Here is a 20,946-nt window from a genome sequence, read left to right as displayed (position 1 = left end):
GTGGGATTTGGGATGAGAAATTGGGATGGGAATGGGATTTGGGGTGGGAAAAGGGGATTTGGGAACGGGAAAATCGGGAATTTGGGATGGGAAAAAGGGGGTTTGGTGAAGGAAAAGTGGGATTTGGGGTGGGAAAATTGGGAATTTGGGATGAGAAATTGAGATGGGAAAGGGAATTGGGGTGGGAAAAATGGGATTTGGGGTGGGAAAAGTAAAAGTGGATTTGGGATGGGAAAATGGGATTTGGGATGGGAAATTGGGATTTGGAAACAGGAAAAGTGGGATTTGGGGCGGGGAAAATGGGAAATTGGGGCAGGAAAAGGGGGTATGGAGTAGGAAAAGTGGGAAGGAAAGAGGAATTTGGGATGGGAGAAGCATTTGGGGTGGGAAAATTCGGGATTTGGGGTGGGAAAAATGGAAAGGAAAAGGGGATTTGGGGTGGAAAAATGGGAATTTGGGGTGGGGAAAGCGGGATTTGGGAACAGGAAAGTTGGGATGGGAAAGGGGATTTAGGGTGGGGAAAAATGGGAATTTGGGAAGGAAAATAGGAAAAATGGGATTTGGGATGGGAGAAATTCCCATTCCCAAAATCCCATCTCCAGCCCCAAATCCCCACTCTAATTCCCGATTTCCTGTTGCCAACCCCAGCTTCCCATTCCCAAATTCCCATCCCTGATCCCAGCTCCCAGCTCACTCCCAAATCCTGTCCCCATTCCCAAATTCCCGTTCCCAATCCCAAATTAACTCCCGTCCCCGTTCCAAAATCCCATCCCCAATCCCAAATTCCCATTCCAGTTCCTGAATTCCCAGTGCCAATCCCAAATTCCCAAGTCCTGATCCCAAATCTGGGTTCATTCCCAAATCCCATCCCTGATCCCAAATTCCCTTTGCCGTTCCCAAATCCCATCCCTGATCCCAAATTTTGTTCCCAATCCTGAATTCCCATTCCCGAATTCCCAAATTCCTGGTGCTATTTCCAAATCCCAGCTGATTCCCAAATTCCCATCCCCAATCCCAAATCTCCAATCCCAAATTCAAAATCCCCATTCCCACATTCCTGTCCCCAAATTCCCATTCCTGAATTCTCTCATTCCTGAATTCCCTATCCCAAATTCTCAATCCTGCATTCCAGATCCCAAATTCCCAATCCCAAATTCCCAGTCCTGAATCCCCGATCCCGACTTTCCAAATTCTCAATTCCCCGATCCTGATCCCAAATTCCCAATTCCAAATCTCCCAATCCCGAATTCCCTCATTCTCGAATTCCCAAATTCCAGATCCCTCATTCCCAAATTCCCAATCCCCAAATCCCCAATCCCCAAATCCCCAAATCCCAATCCCCAAATCCCCAAATCCCCAATCCCAAATCCCCAAACCCCGAATCCCAAATCCCCAAATCCCAAATCCCCAAATCCCCAAATCCCAATCCCCAAATCCCAAATCCCCAAATCCCAAATCCCCAAATCCCCAAATCCCAAATCCCAAACCCCAAATCCCAAATTCCCCAATCCCAAATCCCCAAATCCCAAACCCCCAAATCCCAAATCCCCAATCCCAAATCCCCAAACCCCAAACCCCAAATCCCAAATCCCCAAATCCCAAATCCCAAATCCCCAAATCCCAAATCCCAAATCCCAAATCCCAAATCCCAAATCCCCAAATCCCAAATCCCAAATCCCGAATTCCCGAATTCCCGAATTTCCCCCCCCATTCCCGCTCACCGCACGTTGATCTGCAGGATCTGGTTGAGTTTGCTCTGCAGCAGCGACGCCTGCGGGGCACGGCCATTAATTAACTAATTAGCTAATTAACTAATTAACCAATCCACGCACTCACTGTCTCATTAACGGGAATTCATTAGCGGGAATTCGTTAACCGGGAATACCGGGAACGGCAGGCGGGAATTGCCGGGAAAACGGGACAACAAACAGGAAACAGCCACAGCGGGAGTTAATTGGTTAGTTAGTTAATTAGTTAGTTAGTTAATTAATTAATGGGAACGGTTAATTGATTAATTGATTAAAGGGGGACAGCCAAATGGAAACTAATTAATGGAGAAAAAAACCTGGAATTAATTAATGGGGAACAACAAAACGGGAAAAACACCGGGAACAGCAAAGGGGGATTAATTAACGGGAATTAATTAACGGGGACAGCAAATGGGGATTAATTAACGGGAATTAATTAATGGGGACAGCAAACAGGAATTAATTAACGGGAATTAATTAATGGGGACAGCAAAGGGGGATTAATTGACGGGAATTAATTAACGGGGACAGCAAAGGGGGATTAATTAACGGGGACAGCAAAGGGGGATTAATTAACGGGAATTAATTAATGGGGACAGCAAATGGGGATTGATTAATGGGACAGCAAACAGGAATTAATTAATGGGAATTAATTAACGGGAATTAATTAATGGGAACAGCAAACAGGAATTAATTAACAGGACAGCAAACGAGAAGTAATTAATGGAGAAAAAAAGGGAACGAATTAATGGGGAACAACAAAATAGGAAAAACACCGGGAACAGCAAACGGGGATTAATTAATGGGAATTAATTAACGGGAAGTAATTAACGGGAATTAATTAAAGGTAATTAATTAACGGGGGCAGCAAACAGGAATTAACTAACAGGAATTAATTAACAGGAACAGCAAACGGGAATGAATTAATTAATGGGAAACAATTAACGGGGACAGCAAACAGGAATTAATTAACAGGAATTAATTAGCAGGAACAGAAAACGGGAATTAATTAATGGGAATTAATTAACGGGGACAGCAAAGGGGAATTAATTAACAGGGATTAATTAATGAGGAACAGCAAATGGGAACTAATTAACAGGAACAGCAAAGGGGAATTAATAAGCAGGGGAAACAAATAGAAATTAATTAACGGGGACAGGAACTGGGAATTAATTAACAGGAAAATGGGAAACGGGAACGGGAAAAATGGAATGGGGAAAAAATGGGAAAAACGGGAATTGTGGGAAAAACGGGAATTGGGGAATGGGAATTGGGGATTTGGAATTGGGGAATGGGAATTGGGGAATGGGAATTGGGGAAACGGGAATTGGGGAATGGGAATTGGGAACAACGGGAATTGGGAACAACGGGAATTGGGGAATGGGAATTGGGGAATGGGAATTGGGGAATGGGAACTGGGGAAACGGGAATTGGGGAATGGGAATTGGGAACAACGGGAATTGGGGAATGGGAATTGGGGAAACTGGAATTGGGGAATGGGAATTGGGAAACGGGAATTGGGGAAACTGGAATTGGGGAATGGGAATTGGGAAACGGGAATTGGGAAACGGGAATTGGGAACAACGGGAATTGGGGAAATGGGAATTGGGGAATGGGAATTGGGAACAACGGGAATTGGGGAAATGGGAATTGGGGAATGGGAATTGGGAAAAATGGGAATTGGGGAAATGGGAATTGGGGAATGGGAATTGGGAACAACGGGAATTGGGGAATGGGAGTTGGGGAATGGGAATTGGGGAATGGGAATTGGGGAATGGGAATTGGGAAAAATGGGAATTGGGGAATGGGAATTGGGGAATGGGAATTGGGAACAACGGGAATTGGGGAATGGGAATTGGGGAAACGGGAATTGGGAACAACGGGAATTGGGAACAACGGGAATTGGGGAAACGGGAATTGGGAACAATGGGAATTGGGGAATGGGAATTGGGGAATGGGAATTGGGGAATGGGAATTGGGAACACCGGGAATTGGGGAAACGGGAATTGGGGAATGGGAATTGGGAAAAATGGGAATTGGGGAATGGGAATTGGGAACAATGGGAATTGGGGAATGGGAATTGGGGAATGGGAATTGGGGGAATGGGAATTGGGGAATGGGAATTGGGAACAACGGGAATTGGGGAATGGGAATTGGGAACAACGGGAATTGGGGAATGGGAATTGGGAACAACGGGAATTGGGGAATGGGAATTGGGGAAACGGGAATTGGGGAACGGGAATTGGGGAATGGGAATTGGGGAATGGGAATTGGGGAATGGGAATTGGGGAATGGGAATTGGGGAAACGGGAATTGGGGAATGGGAATTGGGGAATGGGAATTGGGGAAACGGGAATTGGGAACAACGGGAATTGGGGAATGGGAATTGGGGAATGGGAATTGGGGAAACGGGAATTGGGGAATGGGAATTGGGAACAATGGGAATTGGGGAATGGGAATTGGGGAATGGGAATTGGGGAAACGGGAATTGGGAACAACGGGAATTGGGGAATGGGAATTGGGGAATGGGAATTGGGGAAATGGGAATTGGGGAAACGGGAATTGGGGAATGGGAATTGGGAACAATGGGAATTGGGGAATGGGAATTGGGGAATGGGAATTGGGGAAACGGGAATTGGGAACAACGGGAATTGGGGAATGGGAATTGGGGAATGGGAATTGGGGAAACGGGAATTGGGGAATGGGAATTGGGAACAATGGGAATTGGGGAATGGGAATTGGGGAATGGGAATTGGGGAAACGGGAATTGGGAACAACGGGAATTGGGGAATGGGAATTGGGGAATGGGAATTGGGAACAACGGGAATTGGGGAATGGGAATTGGGGAATGGGAATTGGGGAATGGGAATTGGGAACAACGGGAATTGGGGAATGGGAATTGGGGAATGGGAATTGGGGAATGGGAATTGGGAACAACGGGAATTGGGGAATGGGAATTGGGAACAACGGGAATTGGGGAATGGGAATTGGGTAATGGGAATTGGGGAATGGGAATTGGGAACAATGGGAATTGGGGAATGGGAATTGGGGAATGGGAATTGGGGAATGGGAATTGGGGAATGGGAATTGGGGAATGGGAATTGGGAAAAATGGGAATTGGGGAATGGGAATTGGGGAATGGGAATTGGGGAATGGGAATTGGGGAATGGGAATTGGGAACAACGGGAATTGGGGAATGGGAATTGGGGAAACGGGAATTGGGAACAACGGGAATTGGGAACAACGGGAATTGGGGAAACGGGAATTGGGAACAATGGGAATTGGGGAATGGGAATTGGGGAATGGGAATTGGGGAATGGGAATTGGGGGAACGGGAATTGGCATTCCCGAGGAGAACCGGGAATTCCCACGGGATTTTTTCCCTTTTGGGGACTTTTTGGGGCTTTTGCCATTTGCGATTCCCAGCTCCAGCCTCTCCCTCCTTGGGCCCCAAAGTTCCCGTTCCTGGCGGAATTCCCGGGATAATTCCCGGATGTTCTCCCGGATTTTCTCCAGGATTTTTTCTCAGATTTTTTCCCAGATTTTTTTCCCAGGAATTTCTCCCGGATTTTCTCCCAGATTTTTTCCCGGATCTTTACCCAGATTAACTCCTGGATTTTTTCCCGGATTTTCTCCCAGGTTTTTTCCTGTTTTTTTCCCCGGATTTTCTCCCGGGTTTTTTCCTGTTTTTTTCCCCGGATTTTCTCCCGGGTTTTTTCCCGGGTTTTTTCCCAGATTTTCTCCTGGATTTTTTCCCGGATTTTTTCCCGGATTTTTTTTCCCAGGAATTTCTCCCAGGTTTTCTCCCGCTTTTTTTCCCTTTTTTTTCCCCAGATTTTCTCCTGGATTTTTTCCCGGATTTTTTCCCGGATTTTTTTCCCAGGAATTTCTCCTGGGTTTTCTCCCGCATTTTTTCCCGTTTTTTTTTTCCCGGATTTTTGTCCCAGGTTTTTTCCCGGATTTTCTCCCAGAATTTTTTCCCGGATTTTTTCCCGGGTTTTTTCCCGGATTTTCTTCTGGATTTTTTCCCGGGTTTTTTCCCATTTTTTTTCCCGGATTTTCTCCCGGATTTTCTCCCGGGTTTTTTCCCGGATTTATTCCCGGGTTTTCTCCCGGCTCAGGAATCCCGGCTCACCCTGGCGCCGCAGTGGGCGGCGATCTCCTCGAACGGAGCCTTCTGGAACTTCTGCACCAGGAGCCGGCGCCGCTCCCGCTCCTGCTCCTCCGCCGCCACGCTGTCCGCTGGGAGAGGGAGGGGAAATGGGGGAAAAAACGGGAAAAATGGGAAAAAACGGGGAAAAATGGGAAAAAACGGGGAAAAATGGGAAAAAACAGGGAAAAAATGGGGAAAAACAGGAAAAAATAGGGAAAAAGGGAAAAACAGCGATGGGGAAACAATGGGGAAAACAACGGGAAAGAGAGCAGGAAAAACAGCAAGGGGAAAAAGAGTGGGAATAATTATGGGGAAAACAATGGGGAAAACGATGGGAAAATGGGAAAAAGAGCAGGAAAAACAACGGGGAAAATGATGGGAGAAACAATGGGAAAAACAATGGGGAAAACAATGGGGAAAACAACGGGGAAAACAATGGGAGAAACAATGGGGAAAAGTAGGGAAAATGTTGGGAGAAACAATGGGAAAAACAATGGGGAAAATGGGGAAAACAATGGGAAAAACAACGGGAAAAATGACAGGAAAAATGGGGAAAACAATGGGAAAAATGATGGGGAAAATGACAGGAAAAATGGGGAAAACAATGGGAAAAACGATGGGAAAAAGGGAAAAACAGTGATGGGAAAAACAGCAATGGGGAAAACAATGGGAAAAAGTAAACGGGAAAAACAATGGGAAAACGATGGGAAAAAGGGAAAACGGCAATGGGAAAAAACAGCAACGGGGAAAACAATGGGGAAAATTATGGGAAATGGTGAAAAGAGCAGGAAAAACATGGGGAAAATGATGGGAGAAACAATGGGAAAAACAATGGGAAAAGCAGCAACAGGGAAAACAACGGGAAAACATGGGGGAAATGGCAATGGGAAAAACCAAAAAAACAATGGGAAAAACAGGGAAGAACGATGGGAAAAATGGGGGGGAAAAAGGGAAAAACAGCAATGGGAAAAATGGGGAAAACAATGGGAAAAAGAGCAACGGGAAAAACAACAGGAAAAATGATGGGGAAAAGGGAAAAACAGCAATGGGAAAACCATCGATGGGAAAATGAGTGGGAAAAATCATGGGAAAAACAACGCGGGAAACAATGGGGAAAATGGGGAAAACAACGGGAAAACAATGGGAAAGACAGCAGGAAAAACAGCAACGGGAAAAACGGGGAAAACCATGGAAACAAGAAAATGGGAAAAATAACAGGAAAAACAACGGGAAAAACAACAATGAGAAAAAAAATAGGGAAACAGCAATGGGAAAAACAATGGGAAAAACAACGGAAAAAACAATGGGGAAAAATGGGGAAAAATGGGAAAAGCAACAACAGGAAAAAGAATGGGAAAACAATGGGAAAAACGGGGAAAACAATGGGAAAAACAGCAATGGTAAAAAAAATGGGGAAAAGCAATGGTAAGAACAGGGAAAACAATGGGGAAAAACAACAGGAAAAACAACAATGGGAAAAACGGGCAAAACAACAGGGAAAACAATGGGAAAAATGATGGGAAAAACAATGGGAAAACAATGGGGAAAACAATGGGGAAAAGGGAAAAACAGCAATGGGAAAAACAACGGGGAAAACGATGGGAAAACAATGGGAAAAACAGCAATGGGAAAAATGGGGAAAGCAATGGGGAATAAAAATGGAGAAAATGATGGGAAAAACGATGGGGAAAAGGGAAAAACAGCAATGGGAAAAACAGCAACGGGAAAAACAACAGGGAAAACGATGGGAAAAACAGCAGGAAAAACAATGGGAAAAACAATGGGAAAAACAATGGGAAAAACAATGGGGAAACAATGGGAAAAACAGCAATGGGGAAAATGGGGGGAAAAAATGGAGAAAACAATGGGAAAAATGATGGGGAAAAGGGAAAAACAGCGATGGGAAAAACAACGGGGAAAACGATGGGAAAAACAGCAATGGGAAAAATGACGGGGAAAACGATGGGAAAAACAACGGGGAAAACAACAGGAAAAACGATGGGAAAAAGGGAAAAACGGCAATGGGAAAAAGAGTGGGAAAAATTATGGGAAAACCAGTGGGGAAACCAGAGGGGAAAACAATGGGAAAATGGTGAAAAGAACGGGAAAAACATGGGGGAAAAGGGCGAGAAAAAGGGCAGGAAAAATGATGGGAGAAAAATGATGGGAAAAACGATGAGAAAACAATGGGGGAAAGCAACAGGAAAAACAGGGAAAACAGTGGGGGAAATGGTAACGGGGAAAACGGAAAAAACAACAGGAAAAACAATGGGAAAAATGGGAAAAAAAGGGAAAATAATGGAAAAAACAGCAAGGGGGAAAGCAATGGGAAAAATAGCGGGAAAATCAGGGAAAACAATGGGAAAAACAACAGGAAAAACAGCAATGGGAAAAACAATGGGAAAACAGTGGGAAAACAGTGGGAAAAACGGGGAAAAGAACAATGGGAAAAACAGCAATGGAAACAAAAGAGTGGGAAAAATGATGGGAAAAACAATGGGAAAAACAATGGGAAAATGGGAAAAAGAGCAGGAAAAACAACAGGGAAAATGATGGGAGAAACAATGGGAAAAACAATGGGGAAAACAATGGGGAAAACAACAGGAAAAACAGGGAAAACAATGGGAAAAATGGCAATGGGAAAAATGGAAAAAACAACGGGAAAAACAATGGGAAAAAGAGAACAGGAAAAACAATGGGGAAAATGATGGGAGAAACAATGGGAAAAACGATGGGGAAAATGGGGAAAACAATGGGAGAAACAATGGGAGAAACAATGGGAAAAATAGGGAAAATGTTGGGAGAAACAATGGGGAAAACAATGGGGAAAATGGGGAAAACAATGGGAAAAACAGCAACGGGAAAAACAATGGGGAAAAGCAACAGGAAAAACAGGGAAAACAGTGGGGGAAATGGTAACGGGAAAAACGGAAAAAACAACAGGAAAAACAATGGGGAAAATGGGGAAAGAAGGGAAAATAATGGAAAAAACAGCAAGGGGGAAAGCAATGGGAAAAATAGCGGGAAAACCAGGGAAAACAACGGGAAAAACAACAGGAAAAACAGCAAGGGGAAAAACAATGGGAAAACAGTGGGAAAACAGTGGGAAAAACGGGGAAAAGAACAATGGGAAAAACAGCAATGGAAAAAAAGAGTGGGAAAAATTATGGGAAAAACAATGGGAAAAACAATGGGAAAATGATGGGAAAAATGGGAAAAACAATAGGAAAAATGGGAAAAACAATGGGAAAAAGAGAACGGGGAAAGCAATGGGAATAACAATGGGGAAACAATGGGAAAAACAGCAATGGAAAAAACAATGGGAAAAATGGGGAAAACAATGGGAAAAACAACAGGAAAAACAATGAGAAAAACAGCAGGAAAACCAAAGGGAAAAATATGGAAAATGGGAAAACAGCAATGGGAAAAATGGGAAAACAATGGGAAAACCAGGAAAAAGAATGGGAAAACATGGGAAAGAATGGGGGGGGGGGGGGGGGGGGGAACAGGAAAAAAACACCAAAAATGGGGAAAATGACAGAGAAAAAATGGGAGAAAAAATGGGAAAGACAACAGGAAAAACAATGGAAAAAACAGCAGGAAAAATGGGGAAAACAAGAAAAACAATGGGAAAAACATGGGAAAACCAGGGAAAATCCAGGAAAAATGGAGAAAAAACAACAAAAAACCACGGGGAAGAAACCAGGAAAAATGGGAAAAACAATGAGAAAAGTGGGAATTATTCAGGAATTCCGAGGAGGGAAAATATTCCTTGGTGCCAGCTCCCAGAATTCCGGGAATTCCAGGAATTCTGGGATGAAAAACCCTCCCATTCCCTGTTCCCAGTGCTGGGAATTCCAGAAATTCCAGGAATTTTGGGATTCCAGCTGGGAAAAAACCACCCAATTCCCAGAATTCCCAGAATTCTGGGATGAAAAACCTTCCCATTCCCTGTTCCCAGTGCTGGGAATTCTGGGAATTCCAGCCCAAAAAAATTCAAAAAAAAAATTAAAAAAAACCACAAAAAGGCCAAGAAAAAGTCCCCAAAATCCCCAAAAAATCCCAGAAAACCCAAAAAAATCCCAAACTATTCCCAAAGAATTCCCAAAAAAACCCAAAAAATCCCCCCAAAAATCCCAAAAAATCCCAGAAAAACCCAAATGATTCCCAAAATCCCAAAGAATTCCCAAGAAAATCCCATAAAACCAAAAAATGCCCCCAAAAATCCCAAAAAAATCCCTGAAAATCCCCCAAAAAACCCAAACGAATTCCCAAAGAATCCCCAAAAAATCACCAAAAATCCCCCCAAAATCCCAGAAAAATCCCAAACGATTCCCAAAATACCAAAGAATTTTCAAAAAAATCCCCCCAAAAATTCCCAAAAAATCCCTGAAAATCCCCCCAAAAACCCAAACAAATTCCCAAAGAATTCCCAAAAAAACCACCCCATAAGATCCCCCCAAAAATCCCCAAAAATCCCCGAAAACCCCAAACAATTCCCAAAATCCAAAAGAATTCCCAAAGAATTCCCAAAAAAAACCCATAAAACCCCCAAAAATCCCAGAAAAACCCAAAAAACCCCAAATGATTCCCAAAATCCCAAGGAAGTCCCAATAAAACCCCATAAAACCCAAACAAATTCCCAAAAAAATCCCAGAAAATCCCCAAAAAACCCAAACAATTCCCAAAATCCAAAAGAATTCTCAAAGAATTCCCAAAAAAACCCCATAAAATCCCCCAAATCTCCCAGAAAATCCCAAAAAGCCCCAAACGATTTCCAAAATACCAAAGAATTTTCAAAAAAATCCCATAAAACCCAAAAAATCCCCCCCAAAATCCCCAAAAAATCCCTGAAAATCCCAAAAAACCCCAAACAATTCCCAAAATCCACAAGAATTCCCAAAGAATTCCGAAAAAAAACCCCATAAAATCCCCAAAATAATCCCAGAAAATCCCCAAAAAACCCCAAACGATTCCCAAAATCCCAAAGAAGTCCCAAAAAACCCCCATAAAATCCCCCGAAAAATCCCCAAAAATCCCAGAAAAACCCCAACAATTTCCAAAATCCCAAAGAATTCCCCAAAAATCCCCATAAAACCAAAAAAATTCCCAAAAAAATCCCCCAAAAAATCCCAGAAAATCCCCAAAAAACCCAAACGAATTCCCAAAGAATTCCCAAAACAACCGAAAAAATCCCCTCAAAAATCCCCAAAAAATCCCAGAAAAATCCCAAAAAAATCCCTGAAAATCCCCCCAAAAAACCCCAAATTCCCAAAGAATTCCCAAAAAAACCTCATAAAATCCCCCCAAAAATCTCAGAAAACCCAAAACGATTCCCAAAATCCCAAAGAAGTCCCAAGAAAACCCCATAAAATCCCCCAAAAATCCCCCCAAATCCCAAAAACCCCCCAAACAATTCCCAAAATCCAAAAGAATTCCCAAAGAATTCCCAAAAAAAACCCCCAAAATTCCCCAAAAACCCAGAAAATCCCCAAAAACCCCCCAAACAATTCCCAAAATCCAAAAAAACCCCATAAAACCCAAAAAATCCCCCAAAAATCCCCCCAAAATCCCCGAAAATCCCAAAAACCCCCCAAACGATTCCCAAAATCCAAGAGAATTCCCAAAGAATTCCCAAAAATCCCCCGAAACGCCGCTCACCGATGGCTTTTTTCAGCGTCTCGTACGTGATCTCCTCGGCCGGGGCTCGCTGCGAAGGAAAATTGGGATGAAATTCCCAGAAAATCCCAAAAAAACTCAAAAATCCCCAAAAAACCCAAAAAACCTCCAAAAACACTAAAAAAAAAAACCCAAAAACCCCAAAAATGCCCAAAAAAATCCCCAAAAATCCCAATGCTGGGAAAATCCCGGAATTCCAGCCCGAATTCTTTAGGATTTTGTGGGGATTTTTGGAGATTTTGGGGTTTTTTTGGGGGCATTTTTGGGAATTCTCTGGGATTTGATTTTTTTTTAATTTATTTTTTAATTTTTTTGGAGACTTCTTTGGGATTTTTTTGGCGTTTTTTACTTTTCAAATTGGGTTTTTAATTGATTTTTGGCTTTTTGAATTTTGAATATTTTTTTGGTTTTTGGCTTTTTAAATTTTGTTTGGTTTTGGGTTTTTTTTTGGTTTTTTTTTTAATTTTGGGGTTTTTTCTTCGGTTTTAATTTGGTTTTTTGGCTTTTTTTCCTTTTTTAGTTTTGAGAGGTTTATTTTTTTTTTTTAGTTTTTTTTCCTTTTTAATTTTGGGGCTTTTTTGCTTTTTTTGGCTGTTTTATCTTTTTTAATTTTGAGGGTTTTTTACTTTTTTGTCTTTTTTCCTTTTTTAATTTTGAGGTTTTTTACTTTTTTTTGCCTTTTTAAAAAATTTTTGGGCTTTTTTTGGTACAATTTTTAACCCTTTCTGGTGTTTTTTTTTATTTTTTCAGTTTTTTATAATTTTGAGGGTTTTTGCTTTTTTTTGCCTTTTTTTCCTTTTTTAATTTTGGGGCTTCTTTGCTTTTTTCCTTTTTTAATTTTGAACTTTTTTGATTTTTTTTTTTGGCTTTTTTCCTTTTTTAATTTTGAGGTTTTTTACTTTTTTTTTGCTTTTTTTAACTTTTGGGCTTTTTTTGTACAATTTTTAACCCTTTCTGGTGTTTTTTTATCTTTTTTCAATTTTTTTCTTTTTTTTCCTTTTTTAATTTTGAGGTTTTTTGCTTTTTTTTGTCTTTTTTTCCTTTTTCATTTTGGGGCTTTTTTGGCTTTTTTCCTTTTTTAATTTTGAAGTTTTTTAATTTTGAAGTTTTTTGATTTTTTTTTTGCTTTTTTTCCTTTTTTAAATTTGAGGATTTTTTTGCTTTTTTTTGCCTTTTTTTCCTTTTTCATTTTGGGGCTTTTTTGCTTTTTTGGCTTTTTTTCCTTTTTTAACTTTGAAGTTTTTTTGCTTTTTTGGCTTTTTCTCCTTTTGAAGTTCTTTTGCTTTTTTTGGCTTTTTTCCTTTTTTAACTTTGAAGTTTTTTGTTTTTTTTTTTCCTTTTTTTCATTTTTTTCCTTTTTTAATTTTGAGGTTTTTTGCTTTTTTGGTTTTTTTCCTTTTTTTCCTTTTTTAATTTTGAGGTTTTTTTGCTTTTTTCCTCTTTTTTGCTTTTTTTTCCTTTTTTTCCTTTTTTAATTTTGAGGTTTTTTGCCTTTTTTTAAATTTTGGGTGCTTTTTTTTCTTTTGCACGATTTTTAACCCTTTTTGATGCTTTTTTTTTTTGCTTTTTTCCATTTTTTCCCCTTTCCCCCCCCCCCAAACCCAGAAATTCCGGGACAGGGGTTGGGAATTCCTGGGGAATTTTGGGATTTTTGGGATTTTTGGTGATTGCAGACCTGCTCCCTCTCGGGGCTGTTGCGGGACTCCACCTCCACCTGCAGGGAAATCGTCTCGCCGATGCTTTTCCGCTTGGACAAGCGATCCTCCTCTGGAAAAACGGGAATTCCGGGCTCAGGAGCCAAATCCCGCCCCAAATCCGGCAGAATTCCCCCCAAAAATCCACCGGGAATTCGGGATTTGGGGCTGGGACAGAGGAAATCCCAAAAAAAACTTGAATTTCCAAAAAAAACCCCCGAATTTCCCACAAAAAATCCCCAATTTCCCACAAAAAATCCCAATATTTCCCACAAAAAAAAACCCAAAATTCCCACAAAACCCCCAAATTTCCCACAAAAAAACCCCAAAATTCCCATCAAAAAATCCCCCAAAATTCCCACCAAAAAACCCCAAATTTCCCACAAAAAAATGCCAAAATTTCCACAAATAACCGCAAAAGTCCCACAAAAACCCCCCAAAATTCCCATCAAAAAAACCCCCAAATTCCCACCAAAAAACCCCAAATTTCCCACAAAAAATCCCAAATTTCCCACAAAAACCCCCGAATTTCCTACAAAAAAACCCCAAAATTCCCACACAAAACCCCCAAAATTCCCATAAAAATACCCCAAATTTCCCACAAAAAACCCCAAAATTCCCACCAAAAAACCCCAAATTTCCCACAAAAAAATGCCAAAATTTCCACAAATAACCGCAAAAGTCCCACAAAGAACCTCCAAATTTCCCACAAAAAATCTTAAATTTCCCACAAAAAAACCCCAAAATTCCAAAAAAAACAACCCCAAATTTCTCACACAAAACCCCTAAAATTCCCACCAAAAAACCCCAAAAGTCCCACAAAAAATGCCAAAATTTCCACAAATAACTGCAAAAGTCCCATGAAGAAACCCCAAATTTCCCACAAAAAAACCCCAAAATTCCCACAAAAAACCCACCAAATTTCCCACAAAAAAATCCCAAATTTTCCCCAAAAAACCCTGAAATTCCCACCAAAACCCACAAAAAAATCCCAAAATTCCCATTAAAAAACCCAAAATTCCCAACAAAAACCCAAAAATTCCCCCAAAAAGCCGCTAAAATCCCAAAGCATTCCCAAAAAATCCCCCAAACCACTCCCAAAATCCAAAAAAAAACCAAAATCCCAAAGAATTTCCCAAAAAAAATCCCCAAAAGCACAAAAAGAAATACTAAAAAAATCCAAGACTCAAAAAACCCCCAGAAAAATCCCAAAAATCCCCCCAAAAAACTCCCCAAAAATCCCCTAAAAAATCCCCGAACTTCCCAGATTCCCAAAGGAATTCCCAAAAAACAAAAACAAATCCCCAAAAATCCCAAAGAATTCCCAAAACCCCCCTCAAATCCCCCAAAAATTCCAAAGAAAACCCAAAAAAATCTCCAAGAATTCCCAAAAAATTCCCCAAAATCACAAAAAGAATTTTTAAAAAACGCCAAAACCCCAAAAATCCAAAGTGCCCCCAAAAAATCTCTACAAAATCACAAAAAAAAAACACCTAAAACCCCTGAAACATCCCCAAAACCTGCCAAGAAATTCCCAGAAAATTCTGGAATTTCCGTCTCTCGCCGCCGCTCTGGGGGCAGAACTTGGCACCGAGCAAAGCCCAAAATCCCAAAAAATCCCCAAAATTCCCAAAAAAACTGAAAAAAAATCCCCTAAAACACCAGAAAATTTTAAAAAATTCCCAAAAATTCCCAAAAATTCCCCAAAAAACCTGAAAAAATCCCCTAAAATACCAGAAAATTAAAAAAAAAAATTCCCTAAAATTCCCAAAAATTCCTAAAAATTCCCAAAAAATTCACAAAATTCTCAGAAAATCCCCTCTCATCGCCGCTCTGGGGGCAGAACTTGGCATCGATCAAAGCCCAAAATCCCAAAAAATCCCCAAAAATTCCCCAAAAAACCCTGAAAAAAATCCCCTAAAATCCAAAAAATCCCTCAAAAATTCCCAAAAAATTCCCAAAAATTCCCAGAATTCCCAGAATTCCCAGAAAATTTCCCTCCCACCGCTGTTGGGGTAGAACTTGGCACCAATCAAAGCCCAAAATCCCAAAAAATCCTCAAAAATCCCCCAAAAAACCCTGAAAAAACCCCAAAAACCTCCTAAAAAACCTCAGAAAATTCCCAGAAAATCCCCAAAAATTCCCAAAAATTCCCAGAATCCCCAGAATTCCCGGATTGCCGTGTCTCACCGCCACTCTGGGCCAGAACCTGGCACCAAGCAAAGCCCAAAATCCGAAAAAATCTCCAAAACTTCCCCAAAAAACCCTGAAAAAATCTCCTAAAATAAAAAAAAAACCCTCAAAATTTCCCCAAAATTCCCAAAAAATTCCCAAAAATTCCCAAATTCCCGAAAATCCCCTCTCAGTGCCGCTCTGGGGGCAGAACTTGGCACCGATCAAAGCCCAAAATCCAAAAAGAATCCCCAAAATTCCCCAAAAAACCCTGGAAAAAAAAACCCTCAAAAATCCCTCAAAAATTCCAAAAAATTCCCAAAAATTCCCAGAATTCCTGGAATTCCTGAATTTCCCTCTCACTGCTGCTCTCGCGGCAGAACTTGGCGGTGAGCAAAGCCCAAAATCCTAAAAAATCCCCAAAAAAAACCCTGAAAAACCCAAAAAACCTCCTAAAAAACCCCAGAAAATCCCCAAAAAAATCCCCAAAAATTCCCAAAATTCCCAAAATTCCCAAAATTCCCGGAATTCCCGGATTGCGGTGCCTCACCGCCGCTCTGGGGGCAGAACTTGGCACCGAGCAAAGCCCAAAATCCCCAAAAAATCCCCAAAATCCCCCAAAAAACCCTGAAAAACCCCAAAAACCTCCTAAAAAACCCCAGAAAATTCCCAAAAAATTCCCAAAAATCCCCAGAATTCCCAGAAAATTCCCAGAATTCCCGGACTGCGGTGGCTCACCGCCGCTCTGGGGGCAGAACTTGGCGGCCAGGCGCTCGCTGCTGTAGCCGGCGCCGGCGCCGCCGAGGATTTCGCTGATTTTGCTCTGCAGGAACCAAAGGTCCGAGCCCGGCTCCGGCAGCGCCGGGAACGGCGCCGCGCTGCGGGGAGCGGGGAAAACGGGGACAGAAACGGGGGAAACGGGAAAAAATGTAACCGGGGGAAAGGAAACGGGGAAACGGGGACAGAAACCGGGGAAACGGGAAAAAATGTAACCGGGGACAGAAACCGGGGAAACGGGAAAAAATGTAACCGGGGGAAAGGAAACGGGGAGAAAATGGGGAGAGAAACCAGGGGAAATGGGAAAAAAATGTAAGCGGGGGGATGGAAACGGGGACAGAAACCGGGGAAACGGGAAAAACGTGTAACCGGGGGAAACAGGAAAAAATAACGGGGAGAGAAACGGGAGAAACGGGAAAAAATGTAACCGGGAGAAAGGAAACCGGGAAACGGGGACAGAAACCGGGGAAACGGGAAAAAATGTAACCGGGGTAAAGGAAACGGGGAGAGAAATGGGAGAAACAGGAAAAAATGTAACCGGGGGAAAGGAATCGGGGACAGAAACGGGGGAAACGGGAAAAAATGTAACCGGGGACAGAAACCGGGAAACGGGGACAGAAACCGGGGAAACGGGAAAAACGTGTAACCGGGGGAAAGGAAACGGGGACAGAAACGGGGGAAACGGGAAAAAATGTAACCGGGGGAAAGGAAACGGGAAACGGGGAGAGAAACGGGGGAAACGGGAAAAAATGTAACCGGGGGAAACGGGAAAAAATGTAATGGGGAGAGAAACCGGGGAAACGGGAAAATGTAACCGGGGGGAAACAGGAAAAACACGGGGAGAAAATGGGGAGAGAAACCGGGGAAATGGGAAAAAAATATAACGGGGAGAGAAACCGGGGAAACGGGAAAAAAATGTAAACGGGGACAGAAACCGGGAAACGGGAAAAAAATGTAACTGGGGGGAAACGGGAAAAAAACGGGGAGAAAATGGGGAGAGAACGCAGGGAAACGGGGAAAAAATGTAAGCGGGGGGATGGAAACGGGGAGAGAAACCGGGGAAATGGGAAAAAATGTAACGGGGGGAAAGGAAACGGGGACAGAAACGGGGGAAATGGGAAAAAATGTAACCGGGGGAAACGGGAAAAAATAACAGGGAGAGAAACCGGGGAAACGGGAAAAAAATGTAACCGGGGGAAAGGAAACGGGGAGAGAAACCGGGGGAAATGGGAAAAAAACAGGGAGAAAATGGGGAGAGAAAATGGGGAGAGAAAATGGGGAAATAGGAAAAAAATAACGGTGAGGGAAACCGGGGAAACGGGAAAAATGTAATGGGGGGGAAACAGGGAAACGGGAAAATATAACGGGGGGAGAAACGGGAAAAAAACAGGGAAAATGGGGAGAAAACAGGGGGAGGAACAGGAGAGAAATGGGAGACAAAATGGGGAGAGAAACCGGGGAAACGGGAAAAAAATGTAACCGGGGACAGAAACCGGGGAAACGGGAAAAAAATAACGGTGAGGGAAACCGGGGAAACGGGAAAAATGTAACCGGGGGAGAAACCGGAAAAAATGTAATGGGGAGAGAAACCGGGGAAATGGGAAAATGTAACCGGGGGAAAACGGGAAAAACACGGGGAGAAAATGGGGACAGAAACCGGGGAAATGGGAAAAAAATATAACGGGGAGAGAAACCGGGGAAACGGGAAAAAAATGTAACCGGGGACAGAAACCGGGAAACGGGAAAAAATGTAACTGGGGGGAAACGGGAAAAAAACGGGGAGAAAATGGGGAGAGAACGCAGGGAAACGGGGAAAAAATGTAAGCGGGGGGATGGAAACGGGGAGAGAAACCGGGGAAACGGGAAAAAATGTAACCGTGGGAAAGGAAACGGGAAGAGAAATGGGGGAAATGGGAAAAAATGTAACCGGGGGGAAACGGGAAAAAAACGGGGAGAAAATGGGGAGAGAACCCAGGGAAACGGGGAAAAAATGTAAGCGGGGGGATGGAAACGGGGAGAGAAACCGGGGAAACGGGAAAAAATGTAACAGGGGGGGAAATGGGGAGAGAAAATGGGGAAACGGGAAAAAAATAACGGTGAGGGAAACCGGGGAAATGGGGAAATGGGAAAAAAACAACGGGGAGAGAAACCAGGGAAACGGGAAAAATGTAACCGGGGACAGAAACCGGGGAAATGGGGAAAAGATAACGGTGAGGTAAACCGGGGAAACAGGAAAAATGAAATGGGGGGAGAAATGGGGAGAGAAACCGGGGAAACGGGAAAAATATATAACCGGGGGGGGGGGGAAATGGGGAAACAGGGAAAAAACCAACGGGGAGAGAAACCGGGGAAACAGGAAAAATGTAACCGGGGGGAAATGGGGAGAGAAACAGGAAAAATAACAGGGAGAGAAAACGGAAAAACAGGAAAAATAACGGGGGGGGAAAATGGGGAGAGAAAACAGAGAAACGGGAAAAATATAATGGGGGGAAATGGGGAGAGAATCCGGAGAAATGGGAAAAATATAACGGGGGGATGGAAACGGGGAGAGAAACCGGGGGGAAATGGGAAAAAAACGGGGAGAAAATGGGGAGAGAAAATGGGGAGAGAAAATGGGGAAACGGGAAAAAAATAATGGTGAGGGAAACCGGGGAAACGGGGAAAATGTAATGGGGGGGAAACAGGGAAACGGGGAAAATATAACGGGGGGGATGGAAACGGGAGAAATGGGAAAAAAATAACGGGGGGAGAAAATGGGGAAACGGGAAAAATATAACGGGGGGAATATAGGGAGAGAAAATGGGGTGAGAAACCGGGAAAATGGGAAAAATAATGGGGGGAAAAATGGGGAAAAAACAGGGGGAGAAACGGGAGAGAAATGGGAAAAATAACAGGGAGAGAAACGGGAGAAACGGGAAAAATAATGGGGGGAGAAACGGGAAAAATAACGGGAGAAAATGGGAAAAAAACGGGGAGAAATGGGGAGAGAAAATGGGGAGGGAAAATGGGGGAGAGAAACGGGAGAAACGGGAAAAATATAACGGGGAGAAACCGGGGAAATGGGAAAAAATAACAGGGAGAGAAACTGGGGAAACGGGAAAAATATAATGGGGGGAAATGGGAAAAAATCAGGGAAAATGGGGAGAAAACAGGGGGAGAAACGGGAGAGAAATGGGAGATAAAATGGGGAGAGAAACCGGGGAAACGGGAAAAATATAACCGGGGGGGAAATGGGGAAACAGGGAAAAAAACAACGGGGAGAGAAACCGGGGAAACAGGAAAAATGTAACCAGGGGGAAATGGGGAGAGAAACAGGAAAAATAACAGGGAGAGAAAACGGAAAAAACAGGAAAAATAACGGGGGGGAAAATGGGGAGAGAAAACAGAGAAACGGGAAAAATATAATGGGGGGAAATGGGGAGAGAATCCGGAGAAATGGGAAAAATATAACGGGGGGATGGAAACGGGGAGAGAAACCGGGGGGAAATGGGAAAAAAACGGGGAGAAAATGGGGGAGAGAAAATGGGGAGAGAAAATGGGGAAACGGGAAAAAAAATAATGGTGAGGGAAACCGGGGAAACGGGGAAAGTGTAACCGGGGGGGAATGGGGAGAGAAACAGGAGAAACGGGAAAATATAACGGGGGCGAAACAGGGAAACGGGGAAAATATAACGGGGGGGATGGAAACGGGAAAAATGTAACCAGGGGAAAACGGGGAAATGGGAAAAATAACGGGGGGAGAAAATGGGGAGAGAAAATGGGGTGAGAAACCGGGAAAATGGGAAAAATAATGGGGGGAAAAATGGGGAAAAAACAGGGGGAGAAACGGGAGAGAAATGGGAAAAATAACAGGGAGAGAAACGGGAGAAACGGGAAAAATAATGGGGGGAGAAACGGGAAAAATAACGGGAGAAAATGGGAAAAAAACGGGGAGAAATGGGGAGAGAAACGGGAGAAACGGGAAAAATATAACGGGGAGAAACCGGGGAAACGGGAAAAATATAACGGGGGGAAATGGGAAAAAATCAGGGAAAATGGGGAGAAAACAGGGGGAGAAACGGGAGAGAAATGGGAGATAAAATGGGGAGAGAAACCGGGGAAACGGGAAAAATATAACGGGGGGAAAATGGGGAGAGAAATGGGAGAAATGGGAAAATATAATGGGGGAAAAATAATGGGGGGAAACGGGAAAAATAACAGGGGGAAAAATGGGGAGAGAAACCGGGGAAACGGGAAAAATATAACGGGGGGAAAATAGGGAAAGAAAATGGGGTGAGAAACCAGGGAAATGGGAAAAATAATGGGGGGAAAAATAGGGAAAAAACAGGGGGAGAAACGGGAAAAAAACAACAGGGAGAGAAACGGGAGAAATGGGAAAAATGGGGAAAAAACAGGGGGAGAAATGGAGAGAGAAAATGGGGAGAGAAAAGGGACAAACAGGAAAAATAACGGGGGGGAAATGGGGAAAAAACAGGGGGAGAATTGGGGAGAGAAACCAGGGAAATGGGAAAAAAATAACGGGGAGAAATGGGGGAGAAACAGGAAAAAAACACGGAGGAGAGAAACCGGGGAAACGGGAAAAATAATGGGGAGAGAAGATGGGGAAACAGGAAAAATAACGGGGAGAGAAACCAGAGAGAAACGGGAAAAATAACAGGGAGAGAGGGGGGAGAAACAGGAAAATAACTGGTGGGAAAATGGGGAGAGAAACCAGGGAAACGGG

The 20,946-nt window shown here is 43.0% G+C and overlaps 1 protein-coding gene across 7 annotated transcripts in view; it reads right to left on the bottom strand.

The window, feature by feature from the left end:
- EFR3B (EFR3 homolog B) overlaps window positions 1-20,946 on the bottom strand; it is a 316,353-nt gene that overhangs the window by 246,167 nt on the left and 49,240 nt on the right. For all 7 annotated transcript variants that reach the window (XM_064411514.1, XM_064411510.1, XM_064411515.1 and 4 more), the window contains 5 exons: window positions 16,185-16,324; window positions 13,256-13,347; window positions 11,563-11,611; window positions 5,884-5,990; window positions 1,722-1,771 (listed from right to left, as the gene is read on the bottom strand). In XM_064411514.1, the coding sequence (XP_064267584.1) occupies window positions 1,722-1,771; window positions 5,884-5,990; window positions 11,563-11,611; window positions 13,256-13,347; window positions 16,185-16,324 (438 nt within the window). The remainder of the gene's footprint in view (window positions 1-1,721; window positions 1,772-5,883; window positions 5,991-11,562; window positions 11,612-13,255; window positions 13,348-16,184; window positions 16,325-20,946) is intronic.

Source organism: Passer domesticus, chromosome 3 (genome assembly GCF_036417665.1).
Source record: "Passer domesticus isolate bPasDom1 chromosome 3, bPasDom1.hap1, whole genome shotgun sequence".
Classification (NCBI taxonomy): domain Eukaryota; kingdom Metazoa; phylum Chordata; class Aves; order Passeriformes; family Passeridae; genus Passer; species Passer domesticus.
This window is presented reverse-complemented; position numbering and strand designations above follow the sequence as displayed.